General features: G+C 48.3%; 1 protein-coding gene across 1 annotated transcript; it reads left to right on the forward strand.

Annotated features, from left to right (window-relative positions):
* Positions 1-963: 963 nt before the first annotated feature.
* Positions 964-13,924, forward strand: LOC122395985 (serine/threonine-protein kinase BRSK2). Its single transcript, XM_043394020.1, has 14 exons — positions 964-1,843; positions 1,904-2,050; positions 7,429-7,609; positions 7,914-8,054; positions 8,513-8,663; positions 8,854-9,069; positions 9,131-9,330; positions 9,393-9,623; positions 10,050-10,339; positions 11,067-11,218; positions 11,374-11,526; positions 11,592-11,766; positions 12,245-12,474; positions 12,902-13,924. The coding sequence occupies exons 2-14, from the start codon at positions 1,951-1,953 to the stop codon at positions 13,124-13,126; spliced, it is 2,445 nt and encodes an 814-aa protein (XP_043249955.1). The 5' UTR covers positions 964-1,843; positions 1,904-1,950; the 3' UTR covers positions 13,127-13,924.
* The last annotated feature ends 2,420 nt before the right edge of the window (positions 13,925-16,344 follow it).

Consider the following 16,344-nt stretch of genomic DNA (forward strand, 5'->3'; position numbering starts at 1 on the left):
CAGTACATAAGGGCAGGGACGACGATGGTCTCTCAATAATTAATTCATTGAATGATTAACCAGCATCCGACCGGTCAAACTGACTGACTTAACCTGTCTGATTCCGCCACGAATAATTTATCTCGTCGCTGTAAGTTTGCTCCTATCGTAATATTCGACACTGCCCTACCGTGTATCGTTTGCCCTCTCAAGTTCACGCGTTAAAATTAGTATCCTCCGCGTCCGTTTCACGCTAGATTTTCGGTACGGTAACGTTGATAAAATAACGTACGTTTACGTATTACGAGTTTCGTAAATTTAGGAATGGACAAATGGAGACCAATTTGCGATCGAGTCGCTAATTTGATCAATTAACGATAGTTCCCCTCAGAATTTAAATTTCTATTCGGTCAAGTCGTAGCTGGAAATCTTTCGCTGACGGTCCTGTTCTCACCTCGGACACGAACCACGAACAGCTACCCTGGTACCGACGAGAACAGACCTAACCTCTAGTACATACGATAAACTAAGGGAGCCAGTCTACTACCCTCCCTCGGTTTCAGCGATGGGTTCGATCCTTGGACCACCTCGACTCTGTCTGTTCCTTGGAAGGTGGATCAAAAACGAAATATTCCGTTGGATCCGCGATAAAGTAAAGCTTTCGTTGGCGATGTTTAAGGTCTAGGTGTAAATTAGCGAGAGGAGGAAAGATAGGATCGTTAGGTACGAGCGATTCGGTGGTTCGGGTGGCCGTTGGAAAGCCATCGCTAGCACTGGTTCGTCCAGTGGGGCGCGATAGGGTTGGTGGCGGGTGTGGAGGTGCGCGCGCAACCTACCCCCTCCGTGGAGGGCCGTGTAACACGTAATCGAACTGGGAGCGCCGCGGTTCGTTGTCAGCTCCGTCATCCGCGAACGACAGGGCTCTGAATCTTTGAGGAAAAACGAGCGAGCGAAACGGGGGGGATAAATAATCGGTCGCGAACGTGGAAAGAAAGGAAAATTGGTGGTGATCGAAGCCTGGGGCTGCAACGGGTCCGAAAACTCCGCGTCGAGAGTCTCCGGTTGACCGAGGAACGTCGGTTTGGCCGACGTAGTGACATATCGGTGGTGGTGGTGCATGAGTGCGAGTGCGTAGGGTGGAGGTAGTGGCGGAGCAGAGGCGGTCGTCTCGATGCTTGGTAGTTTTTAAAATCACGAGGTCGCGGAGACACGGGCAAAAGGCAGGTTTCGGGTGTAATCGGGAAAAGAAAGTCTCGGGGTGCCGGAGAGACGAGTCGAAGAGCCCGTAGGGTGGAGGAGCGCGCGAGAGTGCACTGCAGCGTTTCGGAAAGTCGAGGCAGAAGTCACCGGAGTCGCAATGGCGCCGAACGCGGCTCCTTCGCCGAGGAGTAGCTCGGTTTCGAGCGGATTCGAGGGCGGTTGGACGACCGCGAGGTTCACGTGAGCCCACCCCCATGGTACGAACCGAGCCCGTCGTCTCGCCTCGTGATCGAACCGATTCCCGACACCGACTCCGACACCTCCTCGCGGTCCTTCTCTTTCCATCGAGGCGGCCCTCCTCGCGATCCTCTCGCTTCCTTCTCGTCCCCGTGCGACGAACCACCATGAAAAGGATCCGCAAGAGACAGCCGCGGAAGATCAAGGAACGGTCGTGTCAGTGACACAGTGCGTGGATGTGCCAGACCCGAGTGTTGCCTCAGTTTCCGGCTGGATTCCTACGGGCGTATCCGAGGCATCCTCCCGGTCGCCTCGCGATGCCGCGAAACCACCATTCTCCTGCCGCGAACCGACGACCAAACCCCACGTCGGACTGATTCCCAGAACGAAACGACCCCGAGAAACTGAACGACACCGAGGACCGGAGGTGAAAGAAACGACCGGCTGGGGGCGGCTGGAACCAACCCAAACGAGCCTCTTTTTCTAGGACAATCTAGCAACCTGGCGGACCAGGAAGAAGCTGTCTCGGCGGCGATGCAGGGCAAGGAGAGCCCCGTCGGGTCCAACACCCAGGAGACCCATCAGTATGTCGGCCCTTACAGGCTCGAGAAAACCTTGGGAAAGGGCCAGACCGGTGCGTGGACTCTCACTTATTTACTTACTCCTATCGCCTGGAGAAACCATTAACCAAACCATATTTTAATACTCTAAACTCGCATCGTTCGAATCCTAACGTTACTCGTCCGTATTAAAATACGGTTTCTCTTTTATTCAATACCGAAAGTTGTTCGAATCCGAGATCGTTAACGCGATTCGCAGAGCCATGAATTTCGAACGATACATTCGAGAGCAATTAACAATTTCTATCGCGCGTACCGAAACGGTCGCAAGCGTTTCGAATCCATCGATAAATACCACTATTATACGCATAATTGCGCATTATTCCTATTACGATTCCACGATCGTTAACAATCCCTAATTCGGATGAATTTGTAACGAGTCGATTGAATTGCAATCCCCGTGCAACGATCATCTGAAACACCGTTTCCTCCTCGTCCGTACCTTTATTCAGAGGATTTCCACGATTCTCTATTGAACATTGAAACGACGCGCCGCGTTGTTCGTTAAATTACTTCTTGCGCTCGACGTTCAACGATTACTGCACGTGTTGCTGAAACCCGCGTGTACGTGTTCGTTCGCCAATCGTTATACTCGATCGACGATCATGATTAATGTAAATCGTGATTTAATAGAATTACAGTACTCGAGCAATCGTCTGACCACGAACCACTGTTTCTACTTGAAACGCGTTAAATACGAACGATGACAATGCAATATAAATTTCAATTTCACGGGAAGCTAGTTACGCGATCGCTTGATCGTAAAATCGGTCGGGAGACTATTCATCGAGCGGATCGCGTTCGAAGGAAGCGCAACGCGGAAGAATTTAGTCGGTCGGCTCGAAACGGGGTCCCGGGTGCCAGTGAAAAGTGAAAAGAGCCGCGAAACTGAGCCAACCCGGCCTCCGGTTCGGCTCGGCGCTTTTACGCGGCGCTTCAACGTTTCCCGGTGGCCCCAAAGCGGCCAGAAACGCGAAGAATGCGCCTTTCATTCGCCGTGTGCACAGTTTTCCGCGAGACCGTTCCCGCGAACTCGCCCCGAGCGAACAAAGCGAGCAAACCGAGCTCCAGAGACAATCCTCGAGTTTCGCGACACGCCAACGACCATTTCTTTCCCGATCGCTGTATCTTCTCACCGCGCTACGTGCAGTTCGATATCTCCACACGCGTACGACAAGTGTCCCCCATTAGCGTCTAATTCCAAGGTAAAGAAGGCGTATTCGGGAGATGAATACTTGATGAGCGTTTTCTGATTCAAAGGAGCACCGCGTAAACAAACGCCAGCCTTGCTACCGTATTAACCTCGACACTCCGTTCTTCGGTGAACTCTCCGCCTCCTATTCAAACTATTATATTCGGAATCCGAGCTAAATTCGGAACCGTAAAAATAAAACCAGACGACCCTTCAAACTTTCACAAGTTCCATCAAGTTTCCGCCATTAATTACGAATGCAATCTTCGATCCGGAAATAGACTTTTGCGCGAAATATTAATCGGGCCGGAAACGCTGGCTACCGGAAAAGTAAAGTCTTCTCTTACTTATTCTCGTTCGAACAAATCGATTAACGACGATTTCAAAGATACGTGAAAACTGTGACACTAGTTTCCCGCACTGCAAACGCTCGATAAAAGATAATAACGACGCAACGCGTTCTGTGACGATCTTCCGCGTTCGTTGCGCGCGACATACAGAGTGGATTTTCCAAAAGTTTTCGTTGGAAAGTTCAGGAACGACGGTTCTTTTACGGAGAGGGAAATTTCGAATGATAGAATACGCGGAAAGTTTTTGTGATTTACTGTGCACGCTTCGAGACGTTATGAAATCTGCTTGCTAGCCAAATCCGTCCCATGGGGGACTGTTCAACCTACTTTAGCTGCCAAAAATCCTTGAAAGACCGGCCGTTCGTATTTTCGAACCGCTGGACCAAAGCAATGCGGAAAACTGTATTCTGGAATCAACAAATTCTCAGCTAATCGAATGCTGATCTTATTTAAAACGTTCCTCCTGCCAGGTAGCACAAGCAATTTCTTTCCAAGAACAAACTAGAGACGGAGAAACTTTCTGCTTCGGTTCCTATTACATAAAGCGTGGCGAACGCGTCTTTTGAAATTGAAATACGTCCGATTCGCGTTGAAAATGATTTGCCCATGACGGGCCAACAGACGCTGGAGACGGTCCTGTCGTTCGCCGAATGCAACAGAATTCGATGAAGCGGTGCAATCTGCAAAATACGACGATATAATTCGATTTCGTTTCGGCGAAAAATGGATTTCGACGAATACATTTGCATATCGACGCGGGTCATCGACCGAGAGGTCTGATTCGAAGCAAATTGTTCCGCTATTATTTCGTTGGTTTTAGCAAATAATTACTTTATAGGATCTTTGCTCTTATTGATGTTACGATGTTCGTGCTGCAAACATTACATAATGTAAAATCCGAACGTACTATTGGTTTAACCTCGCTCCTCGAATAAATCGAATCAAACAATTCCGGTTTCGCGAGAGAGAGGGGGAAAAAGGGAAACATTTTCTTTTAATTTTCTCCCCAGGTTCGAATTCGCCATCGTCTCGAGCCTCGATGGATCGAACCTGACGCTGGTCACCCACCCCTGTCGAATCGATTCTAGTTCCCAGTACGATAATCTACAAATTTAGCAGTAAATAACGAGCACGGATGATCGATGGTTTGACACAGATTCACCGAATTAGATCGGAGGAGCACCTTGACAGATGTAGGATCGCGAACGGGGCTTCTCTGCTCTACATCGTAACACAACTATTATACAGAGCATTTCAGAAGACAGCAAGGCAACAACTCGATCGAACAAACGTTGACAATTTTTTAGGGAATCTGGTTATTATATAAACGATTGATTATCGAGCGTGGTCGGGTTCGACACCGTGACAAAACGGTCGGGATAGAGACTCGCGAACGATTGATTTCCACGAGGGTACGTCTAGCGTCGATGTTGGTAAATCGTGCGTGATGCAAGTCGTTAGGGAAAGTGCACTTTAACGTCGTACAGCGATGGTAATGCAATTCCTATCCAGCGATCTGTCGGAAGAGCGGCCAGTCGACACCCTTCGCGGAATTTTCGTTCACGTCGACAGTCGTCGAAATTCTCCATCGCCATCATGGTGGTCTAACGTCGTTTCACGTTTACTTTACAATAAAAACAATTGCTTGCGTTTCGTTTTTCTATCTCCAGTGTTTTTGTACCGTTGACTCGAACGATAGTTGCCGAATCGTGCGTGAATTATCAAAAAATTTTTCATCGCGTTCGAGAAACGTTTTAATCCGTTAGCGTGGTGCATCGTCGTAACGAACGCACGGCGTGTATACCAGGTACAAAGGAAAATCGTCTGGAGCGTTATGAAATGCTCAATAAATTGGAAGAGGAATTGTAATCACCGGGAAAATCGTAAAAGCTGCCTCGCGGAAAGGGCATTCGATTAATTAATCGACGAAGGGCGCTCGATTCTTCTGCGCCATCGCCGGCGCAACGAGCTCGGATTCTTTTACCATTTTCTTTTATTTTTGTTCGTTTATCTACTTAGGGAACAAAAGGTAGGAAGAGTCTGCGACGGCCGTTTTTAAATGGATAAAGACATCGCGTCGCTGCGGTCTTCGGCGACGGTTTAAGCCAATTTACTCGCTCCTATAAATTCTGCTTTCTTTCCCGCTCTCTCCTATCTCTTTCATCATATTTTCTCCTTTTGTTCGCCCGTTACGAATAGCACGCGCCGCGGCTCTAAATCTCCAAGGACCCCCATCCGTTCGATCGAGACCTTCGATAATTCAACCCAACCCCCGCGACAACGGTTCTTCTTTATTTCAACATTGATAACGATCGATAGTTTCGTCCAAAGTATATTTAAAATACACGAGATGCGAAACGAGCAGCCATTAAAGCGTTAACGAGGAAATCGAAAAGTTCATCTCTGATCGTCGAAACAGAAGCAACGCTCGATCGGGAAAATAGTGAAAAAGTCCTGCTCGTGTAATAATTGCTTTCGAGCCACGGGAACGCTAGAATTACAAATACTGTTCTCCGCGTAATCGCGAAACACTCGTGGACACTTTCGAGCTGTAGAGCACGAGTCGGCGTACATTCGAAAAGCAAAAATTAAGCACGACACGGGCCACTCGACTGCTTCCAACCAGTATTTAATACCAACGTATCTCTCGACTGAAAACTGATTTTACGGACGAGGGCGTACTCGCGGATTAATTATGCGCCCTGCAAGCGAGTCCGGGTGGTCGTTTGATATCTCGAGAGTAGGTAAATACGCGGAGAAACAGCGGTAATTGAGGGTTCCAGGGTCGAAACGTTTCGAGCCTTTGCTTCCGCCAAAAACCCACGCGAACCCCCTCGAGCCGTTCCCAACAAATTATTCTTTCTCTTTTTACTCTTGCTACCTTCAGTCCGTAACGAGGATCGATCTGCGTCGGGATAGGAACGTTCCCGTTGAAATCGCAAAAATTAGATCGGAGTTGTCGCGCATGATGTTAACAAGGACTCGACGAGACGGCGTGGAGGTCCTTGGTTGGAAACTTTCCGCGATTTACCAAGTGGAAGGAACTCGAAACCACTCGGGTAAAGCCACTGTGTGTTTGCTCGTCGAAGTAGCAGTGTATGTACACGTTCCGATGTCCCCGAAGAGCGACTCGGAAGACCTCCAAGAGGATCTCCGTCAGCTCAAACACAGTCCCACCCCGTACAACCTGTCCATTCCCTTCGCCGTTTTCGTTTCGTTCGATTCGCCAAACTTTCTTCGTCGCGTGAGATCAATTCCAAAAGATACTTTGTTTCCAACGCGTTATCGCGATGAAAGAAAGAACAAATAAAACGAGTGTATTTAAAGCTACAAAGAGTACAGTGACTCGAATAAAACGAAACATAGAAAACAACCTGCTCTATAAACCGACTGACAATCGATAAACGGGGTGTATTGTTTGAGCAAACAAACGGAACCTCGCTTAATGGAATAAACGGTTTTCACGGTCGGCGAGTCGAGTGTCCCTTTCCATTTTGCACGCAAAAAGATTTGTCAACAAAGAAGAAATTACGAAAGGCGAACCATGAAAAGAAAAAGCGATCGCGCTGATCCAGGGCAAACGCAACGAGCCGTTCTCCGTATAAGAACCGCCACTTGCCACGACCCTATTCAACCAGCCTTTACAAATTTTCTATCGCGAGATTGTCCGGCGAGAAACGACTGTACTACTTGAGCCGAACTACTTCGCGGTGATTCGATGCCTCGAAACAGAAACGGAAACGGAAACGGAAACGCGATCTGTCCGATTCGAGAAAAGTTTATTCGTTCTGCAGGCTTCGAACTAAAATACAAGCGTGTTGGACGAACGGAATCCTTCTGTTTGCTTCAGGATTGGTCAAGCTTGGGGTCCACTGCGTGTTGGGCAAGAAGGTAGCGATCAAGATCATCAACAGGGAAAAGCTGTCGGATTCCGTGCTGATGAAAGTAGAGCGAGAGATCGCGATTATGAAACTGATCGACCATCCTCACGTGCTTGGCCTCTCCGACGTGTACGAGAACAAGAAATACTTGTGAGTAAACGCAGTTATCTTTATTTTTACGTTCCCGGACAAAGTTCGACCGATCGTCGACCTCGAGGAGTCCGTTGAACCTTTATTTTTTCGGCTCGAAAAGAGGCGAACGTATCCGTTGCACTGTGAAGACAAAAAAAAAAAAGAAAATTGGTCGTAAAGAGAAAGAAAAAACGCAGCGAATTCCACGCGCTAGACAAAAGTGTTTTACTCGGGGTCCCATTACTCACGGTGGCGGACAGGGAAATGCACGGTTGAAAAAATACGAATGCCAACCGACTGAAATTGCACTTTTTCCTTTCAGATATCTTGTTCTGGAACACGTTTCGGGAGGGGAGCTTTTCGACTATTTAGTGAAAAAGAGTAGACTAACGCCAAAGGAAGCAAGGAGATTTTTTCGACAAATCATTTCCGCGTTAGATTTTTGCCATAGTCATAGTATATGGTGAGTAACCTAACGATTAACCGTTAACATTATCCTATTCTGGATCACCCTGTACACGACGGTCGTTTATACAGTCTCGAGAAACTCGCAAAAGTATCCGACTTAACGTAGTTTGTGCTTACATAGAACTAGCGGAGAGCGTATTAGAGGGAAAGTTGATCCATCGACTTGCTTTCAAGGTTCTCTTCTTGCCTCGATTCGGCGAAGAAATATGGCGAATTCCTTCTAGTTAATTTCGCGACGCGTTCGACGACTCGATAACGGGAGACGAGAGAAAACAAGAGGGGTTCTCGACCGCTTGCAACAGGGAAACCTACCCCAATCGAATAAATAGAAAAACGGACCTAATTTAGCTCCCGATCGATCGAGCATCGAAATTAGCTCACCCCTCGTTACGCGACTAGGCTAATCCGTTACCCGCGCGTGCACGTAATCGAATCGCGATTCTCATTTTCCAGTCATCGAGACTTGAAGCCTGAAAATTTGCTGCTGGACGAGAAGAACAACATTAAGATCGCGGATTTCGGCATGGCGTCGCTGCAACCAGCCGGCTCCATGCTGGAAACCAGCTGCGGCTCTCCTCATTACGCCTGCCCCGAAGTTATTCGAGTAAGAATCGATCTTCGATCCGACTAAATCGAGCACCCAAACGCGCGTTGACCGATTTGAATTCGAGAACGGTCGTATTCCTCCGCGGCGCGTTGAGGAACCGCGACGATTTATTATTTCGCGGGGAATTTAATTAAAGCGGAAGATAAAAGGGAACGGAAAAAAATATGGAAGGATTGCGCGTTCGCAGGGCGAGAAATACGACGGCAGGAAGGCGGACGTTTGGTCGTGCGGGGTGATACTTTACGCGCTTCTGGTAGGCGCGTTGCCCTTCGACGACGACAACCTGAGAAAGCTGCTGGAGAAGGTGAAACGCGGCGTGTTTTACATACCGCATTTCGTGCCGCCGGAGTGCCAAAATCTGCTCAAAGGGATGATCGAGGTCGACCCGGACAAGAGACTAACGGTAAGACAGAGAACGCTGTGCACGAGCTAATAAATCGAGACCAACCGATACGTATCCGCAGCTGGCGGAGATAAACAGGCACGTGTGGGTGACAGCGGCGGGCAAGGGCGAATTAGAGTTAGAACTGTCGATGATGGACGTGGTGCAGACGCACGTTATTCCGTCCGTGGACGCGATCGATCCGGACGTGTTGCAGGCGATTGCGAGCCTAGGCTGCTTCAAGGAACGGGACAAACTTATTCAGGAGCTCCTCAGCCAGTAGTAAGATCACGCATTTTAGCGATAACGGTTCGTAAATAAATCCCGCGATTTGTCCAACGCAGCCACAACACGGAGAAGGTGATTTACTTCCTGTTGCTCGAGAGGAAACGAAGAAGACCGGCGTGCGAGGACGAGCTGGAAGTGATGAGAAGCGGCACGAGGGGAACCGCGGGACAATCGGAGGCGGATCCTCCGAGGAAACGAGTGGACACGTGTCGAGTAAACGGAAGCACTGCCCTCAATCTCGGGGAAATCAGCTACGGGTCTCCTTTGACCCCCAGGAGGAAGTCCTGGTAAGTTCCGAGTTGCAAAGCGGTTAAACGGCCTGGTGAATAGTCTTGTAAGCTATCCGTAGGCTTCGTCGAGTACTCCCGATCGCGTGACAACGGCATAGCACTCTCTGAACGTGTCGCGTGCGCTCCCCTACTCTTTTCTATGCGGACGATTAGCTCTCGACGGCCAGTCGATTAAAACCGTCTTACATTAAGCCGCGACGAACCTCTCTGTTCATCCGAGCAATCGATCGAACTGTGCTTTTAACCGGGAGCTTCACCGCCGATCTATTAATGGCCTATCCATTTTTACGCTCGTTAATTATATTACGAAACGAAAGAATTAGAGACCAGAACGTCCGGAGTATGGTTCGACCAAGCTTTTTAGGGATTCCTTGCCACTGTGCGCGTTTCGATCAGGCTAAAAAATGGGTGAAATGTTCGCAGCACGAGGAACCACGCGCGTCGATCGCCAAGCACAGGGTGCCACACGCACGCGTCGCAATCGCACGCCTCGACGCCGGGAAGTTCGCCGTTGCACGGCTCGAATGCCTTCGCCGGACTCCTGAGTCCTCACAGGGCACCACCGACCTCTCACCTGACCCAGACGGGAAGCCCTCAGAGGCTCTCCGCGATCACAACCGCCGCTGGCAACGGAAACACGACCAATCCGCCGGTCGTCGCTCCAGTACCCGCTCTGGCCAGTGTGGGAATCGAAATAAACGATGTTCAACAGGGTGAGTCGAATACCTACTTCTCTCTAACACGCGGCGGTCCCTCCCTTCGGCTCGAAAACCATTAAATTAATATTCAAAACGTGCAGTTTTATCGCGTAAAAATTACGACGAGACAAATACCGGTTCGACTGTCCAGAAAATTTCTCGAGCGAAGAAGCACGCGTCCGTAGTGTTTACAGAGCCGGAACAAAGGCTTTGGTAATCGGGAACCCTCGTCGATGTCTGAGCACGCATTTTCAAGGGGCTGCTGGGCTAGCTGGGACGGTTTTAAAAAATGCAACTGACCTCGGTGCTCACGGCACACGACGAGTAACGAGCACACACACCCGCTCGCGAATCATCGCTAAAGGGACTAATGCAGCTGGATGCGCCTCCATCCGTCGCTCAAAGTCCCTGCGTGCTCCTTTTCCTTCTTTCTTCTTTATTTTCCCCGACTTTCGGGAAATACGTCTCTTTTGTTCGGGACAATGCGACGCGTTCGACCGTTTCTTGGCTCTCGTTTCAAGCTGCACACGGCAAACCGACGCCGCAGCCCGGACGATCGATCGATCGACGCCGCGATCGCTGTAACTTGTTATTAATTTATTAAAACGATACCTTCTAACGTTACGCTCTAAATAACGCTTCTCGCGTTACGATACACGATGCTCGTTTGGGTATATTCGGATGACTTCTGCTTACCAATTACCGCTGCTGTGTTAGTCGTAAAAAACGGTTGATTTCGCAGTAGTCGCGGTCGGTGTTACGCCGCCGGGATCGCCGCACACCGGAGCTGGTTCTGGCGCCCATCACTGGAGATCCAGGCTGACCACCATCAAGAATTCGTTCCTGGGTAGTCCTCGATTTCATCGTCGCAAGCTGCTCACAAGTACCGAGGAGGTACGTACCCGCATCCCTGTATATCAAGGGTTGAAATCAGTTACGTAAGAACCAAAAAAATATCGAACCCTGATTCCCCATAAATTATTTAAAAATTTAATCCTCGTGCAAGAAGAACGAACGCGAGTCACGGTACGATCTGATCTTAATCGCAGGTACACCTCACGCCAGATTCGTCCCCGGAACTCACGAAGAAATCGTGGTTCGGTAGCCTGTTGACCACGGAGAAGGACGAAACGTTCACCATTCTCGTAAAGGGGAAGATCTTGGCCAGCGTAAAGGCTGATTTGATTCACGCTTTTTTATCGGTGAGTGCCAAACGATCGCTTACTCGATTATGGCGCGCATAAAAACGAAAAGGTTCGATCGACAGATAGCGGAGTTGTCTCACAGCGTGAGCTCGCCTATGTCCTTCAGAGTGGAATACAAAAGGGGAAGCACGGCACCGGCGATGTTCCAACGACAGGTCCGCTTCCAAGTCGACATCAGTACCATTTCTAAACAACCGAACGAACCGTTGTTCGCCATTACTTTTACTCTGCTGAGCGGTGAGTATTTTACACAGTATTTTGTAACTCTCCACCGGGGACACGTTCGTCTTCGATATCAATTTCCGACGTAATTGTCGCGCTCGAAAAAACGTTCCTGGCGTCTCCGAGGGACGAATGTTTCCGAGATACGCGTCCCGAGCATCGACAAAAAAAAAGCTCGAGGTACAAAGCACCCTCGGAAGCAAACCACGGACAACGGTAGATCGTAAGGTGGTGGCGTTTAGCATTTGGCAACCTTCCAAGCGCAACTAGATCGATGTTACCTTGGCAAGTCGAACCTTACGTCTTCTCCGCATGTACGCGCGCGTATAATCTCGGGTCGAACTTCGTGTTCACGCCCTGCCGTCGCATTTATTGCATTCAAACTTTTTATTCTCGCGAACAATTGTTTTACGCAACGTCTGCTCTCTGTTGCTCTTTCCCACCGTTAATACCACGTGACTGTATAAATGGACAATTTTGTCTGATTTTTCAGGGAATATACGAAGATTTAGGAGGGTCTGCGAGCACATTCAGTCGCAGGTTTGCTCGCGAAACGTAGGGATAAGCTTAGGGGGCCAGAGCAGAGCGGCGCCGCCGAGTCCACGTGCCTCGCGGAAATTCGCCACGGAAATGAGCGAAAGTTCCAGCTGCGGAAGCGACACCAGCGAACGACTCTTCGTCAGCCCCCATCCAGCTACCAGACAGGTAGTCTGTTTCAACAAGGTAGCGCATCATCTTTCATCTCCGTGTCATCGACGTCACAATTTCATTCATCGTACCCGTTCCTCGCTATTCGTACAAGCTGTTCACCCTATTTGCATACTACATGGAACGGAAAGTCCCGGGCCTGACAAGGAAACGATCAATTTTTTGCCGTAAAAACGTTCTTATTCTTCGGTATACACTTAACTCAGCGGTCCTCCAAATTTCTTTCTCTGGAAGAACCTTTTCAAGTTTGGAAACAAATAATAATCGCTGGGGGACAGATCTGGAGAGTACGAACTAATCACCTCTAAAGTATGGTTCCCAAGGATGATGTACGCGATTCGATATTAGCCGCGACATTTCTGTACGAGGCCCGGGGCTTTTCATTCCAAGTGTATGCATATAAAATGAAAGAGAAATATCTAATTGAAACGTGAAATTGCAGATCGACTCGGACATGGAGTCCGACACGTCCGTGTTCGACGTGAAATCACCGACGCGGGAGAACGGCCGGCGCAGTTCGACGTCGACGAACAACAATAATCCGTTACCGGGGGACGCGACGCCTACGCCCGGAAGTCCGACGAAGGCGGTGCGCAGCAACTCGGAGAGCCAGAACACGCCGGAGAAGAAATGCGTGACGACGATGAGCGGCAACAACATAGCGTGATACTACCAGAACTTTCGTTTCGAGTTTCGATCCAGCCTGAAGAATCTGTGGGACAGCGCTCAGAGATTCTGGTGAATATCTATGTAGCCTGCACGGCAGAGGCGATCCATGGTCGCCATCGACGCCGGCCGGGGACACGGGTACGGGGGACGGGAAACGAGGAGAATCCTGAAACGATGCTTCGACCGACAACTAAAATGAAACTTTCGATGGAAACCGATCCGACGAAGTTCTTTCGAACGCGAGGTGGAGAGCTCCGTTATCGAGGATCGTTCGTTCGTTCGTTGTTCGAAGAAGCTTTCGCCGGAGGACTAACGAGGGGAACGAGCTGGCGGACCTAGCGATTCGCCTCTGAGCGAAACAAGACTGAGAAAATCGGTGGGAAACGTTTGCGAGAGAACACGCAACTGATTCGCAACGAGGCTGAGTCCACGCGTTTCCGGAGCCACGAAGACCTAAAACTCGACTACCGGTGGCGTCTCGTGCACAAAGAATGGCCCGACCGGAAACCGACGGGGGAAACGTGTGTGCCGCGACCGTGTGGATCGTTCGTCTTTCGCATTCCGTTTTCCAGTGATGATCGCGTTCGTATTCGCGTACGCAAATTTATAGTGCAATAGTGATGTCGGTGTACACCGCCGGATCGTGTCGTTGCAAGAGTGTTTTAATTGGTACGTATTATCCTGTTGTGTACCGCCAATTAGCCGTTTTGTTCACCTAGCGTATAAACGACGAAAGAACAGTCAAGGCCGGCCGATCCTACGACGATCTTTCGCGTAAAATCACGAAATTTCATATCTTTCCAGCACTTTTTTACACGCGATTCGAATTTATTTCTCTCTTACTTCTTCGTTGTTGATCTTTGCCGAGTATGATTTCGAGATTGAGTTCGGTGTAAATAAATGCTACGAAAGCACGTACCGTGATTTCTAAATTTTATCTTGAGAATTACTGGCAATCGACCGTCGCGGGATCGCGCCTATCCTTAAGGCCGGAGAAGTTAAGTGAAAATCAATCTTTGCGTATTTTTCTATTCGCGCCTTAAATATATACATATATATAATATATCCCATAAACAAAGGAACATACATCGGTCGATAAGATCAGTCGTACGGTGTTTAAAAAAGGTTTCGTTCACCCCCCCGTTCGTAAATGTAACAATCCGTATTCAAAGTCACGATTTATTCCAACGTTTCCCTCGTTATTTCGACGCGGTACGATTGTTCTTATCGGCCAAGTGCATTTGTCTGTTCAAGCGGAAGTTCATCGCCGCCAAACAGCCTTGACTTCCGTTTGGAAGAGTGGCCAAAGTTTCGCATTGGTATTTTTTTAAACCGACGACCAAGTCTCGTCGACAACTTGACGAAAGTTTCGCTCGCCTTGCATCCGATAAATACCACTTTTTTTTTTATTTAACCTCTCCGGATTTTTAAGTTTTAGAATTATTCCCGCTTCTCGACAAGGGGGTTTTGTTTGTTATAGGCATCGATTAATTGCATCGTTAACGAGCCTCTGGATCAGGGCTGTCGAATCCCCTCGAATATCTTGCATAGAATTTATCTGGTCCAATTTGTACAGGCTCTGTACGCGAGATCCCAGAGTGATCGCCGAGGGAATAAGTTCAGCAGCCCTGATTTCAACGACGAGACTCGTCTCAAAGTATATCTCGCGATCAGCGATGGGTTTCGAACCGTTTAGAATCGTAATTTTATACGAGGCTGATTCGTAAACACGGTTGGACACTGTACACGTACAGAAATTAGAGGCTCGAACTAATTTCGAAAACGGTATCGAACCCATCGCTAGTCGCCAGGCATCGAGGCAAGTCTCGTCGCGCGGAGGTCTCCTACACGCGATCCTTTAGAAAATTTTGTTGCACGCGCGTGTTAAGTTTCAAAAATTCGATCGTGAACGATTCTGATTCATGGGCTCGAACTGTCTCCTCGATTATTCTCGTTGTTTCAGAAATCGAAACACGGTAAAACGTCGATTATCCGAACGTCGACGAATGAAACACCAATCGATTTGGAAATTTTATTTCTGATCCCTGTTTAAGCGGATATTCGACGGTGAAAGCTTGCGTTTCGTGTATAATACGATACACATACATGTAATCTCTCTTTTTCCCGTATCGAGGTCTAACAAATATATCTGGTATTTATTAACCTCGATAAAATATATTTTCCGAGATCGTTTGCCTGCTTGAAATTAATTGGAGAAATTAAAAAATTAGATAGAATTATTCGGACGAGAAAACCGATTTGGAAGAATCGTTTCTCTGTTCGCGTTGGAGGATCGACGTTTTATTGCGAACAGCGAACAGCCGGATATGCCTTATACGCGAGAATACGCCATACTCGATCCCAAGCCGCCTTAATCGAGCAGTTAAGCAACGCGCGACTAACTAAAACGATTAAAAGGAAAAGTTGAATTTTTTCGTAAACGCAGCTTCCCGCCGATCCGTGCGGGGATGAGAATGGAAACATCGGAGCAGCGCGACGGATCGACGTTTTCAGCAACGCTATTTTTACACCCTCCCCGCAATAAACGTAGAAACTTTCAGGCGTATTTAGTGGTAAAGTGAACCAAAGCGACCGGACGCATTTCCATTCTCAGCCCGCGGGATTCACACTCACTCACCCAACAGGAAATTCAAATTTTCTTTTAACGTGGAGGAAAGAAAAAGCTCGCGGATAAATTGAAACGGTCCGGACCCTCGAGGGACGAACGAATCTTCGTATCGTCGATCTTGCTATCGCGTTTAGAGCGCGACGTTGAAATGCCAGAGACGGTTCCTTATTTCCTAGCAGTATCGTCGTGGATAGACGATTTTCACGAACAAGAGCGATCGAGGGTGTGCCCCTCGGCGTTACCGTAACTTTCGCGCGGGAGGAACGATCAAAGACACTAAACGGGAGACGAAACGAGTTTAAAAATAAAAGAAAATTCACTCGCGACGCAGCGATCGCGTCGAGAGATTTATTTTTTGCACGCACGAGGAAAACATTTCGAAAGACTAATATAAAAATATAAATACGAATATAAATATATATATAAATATATATATATATATATATAAATAAATGAATAAATTAAATGTACATATATACATGTACACGTATATATGTACATTTCATGCGTACACGTATAAATAAGTAGGTTTCAGTTACGAGCGTACGGCTTCTTGTCTGCTTGAGAGAGGGGGAAAAGATAGAGGA

Source organism: Colletes gigas, unplaced genomic scaffold (genome assembly GCF_013123115.1).
Source record: "Colletes gigas isolate AHSC1104 unplaced genomic scaffold, ASM1312311v1 Colletes_gigas_Sc00006, whole genome shotgun sequence".
NCBI lineage: Eukaryota > Metazoa > Arthropoda > Insecta > Hymenoptera > Colletidae > Colletes > Colletes gigas.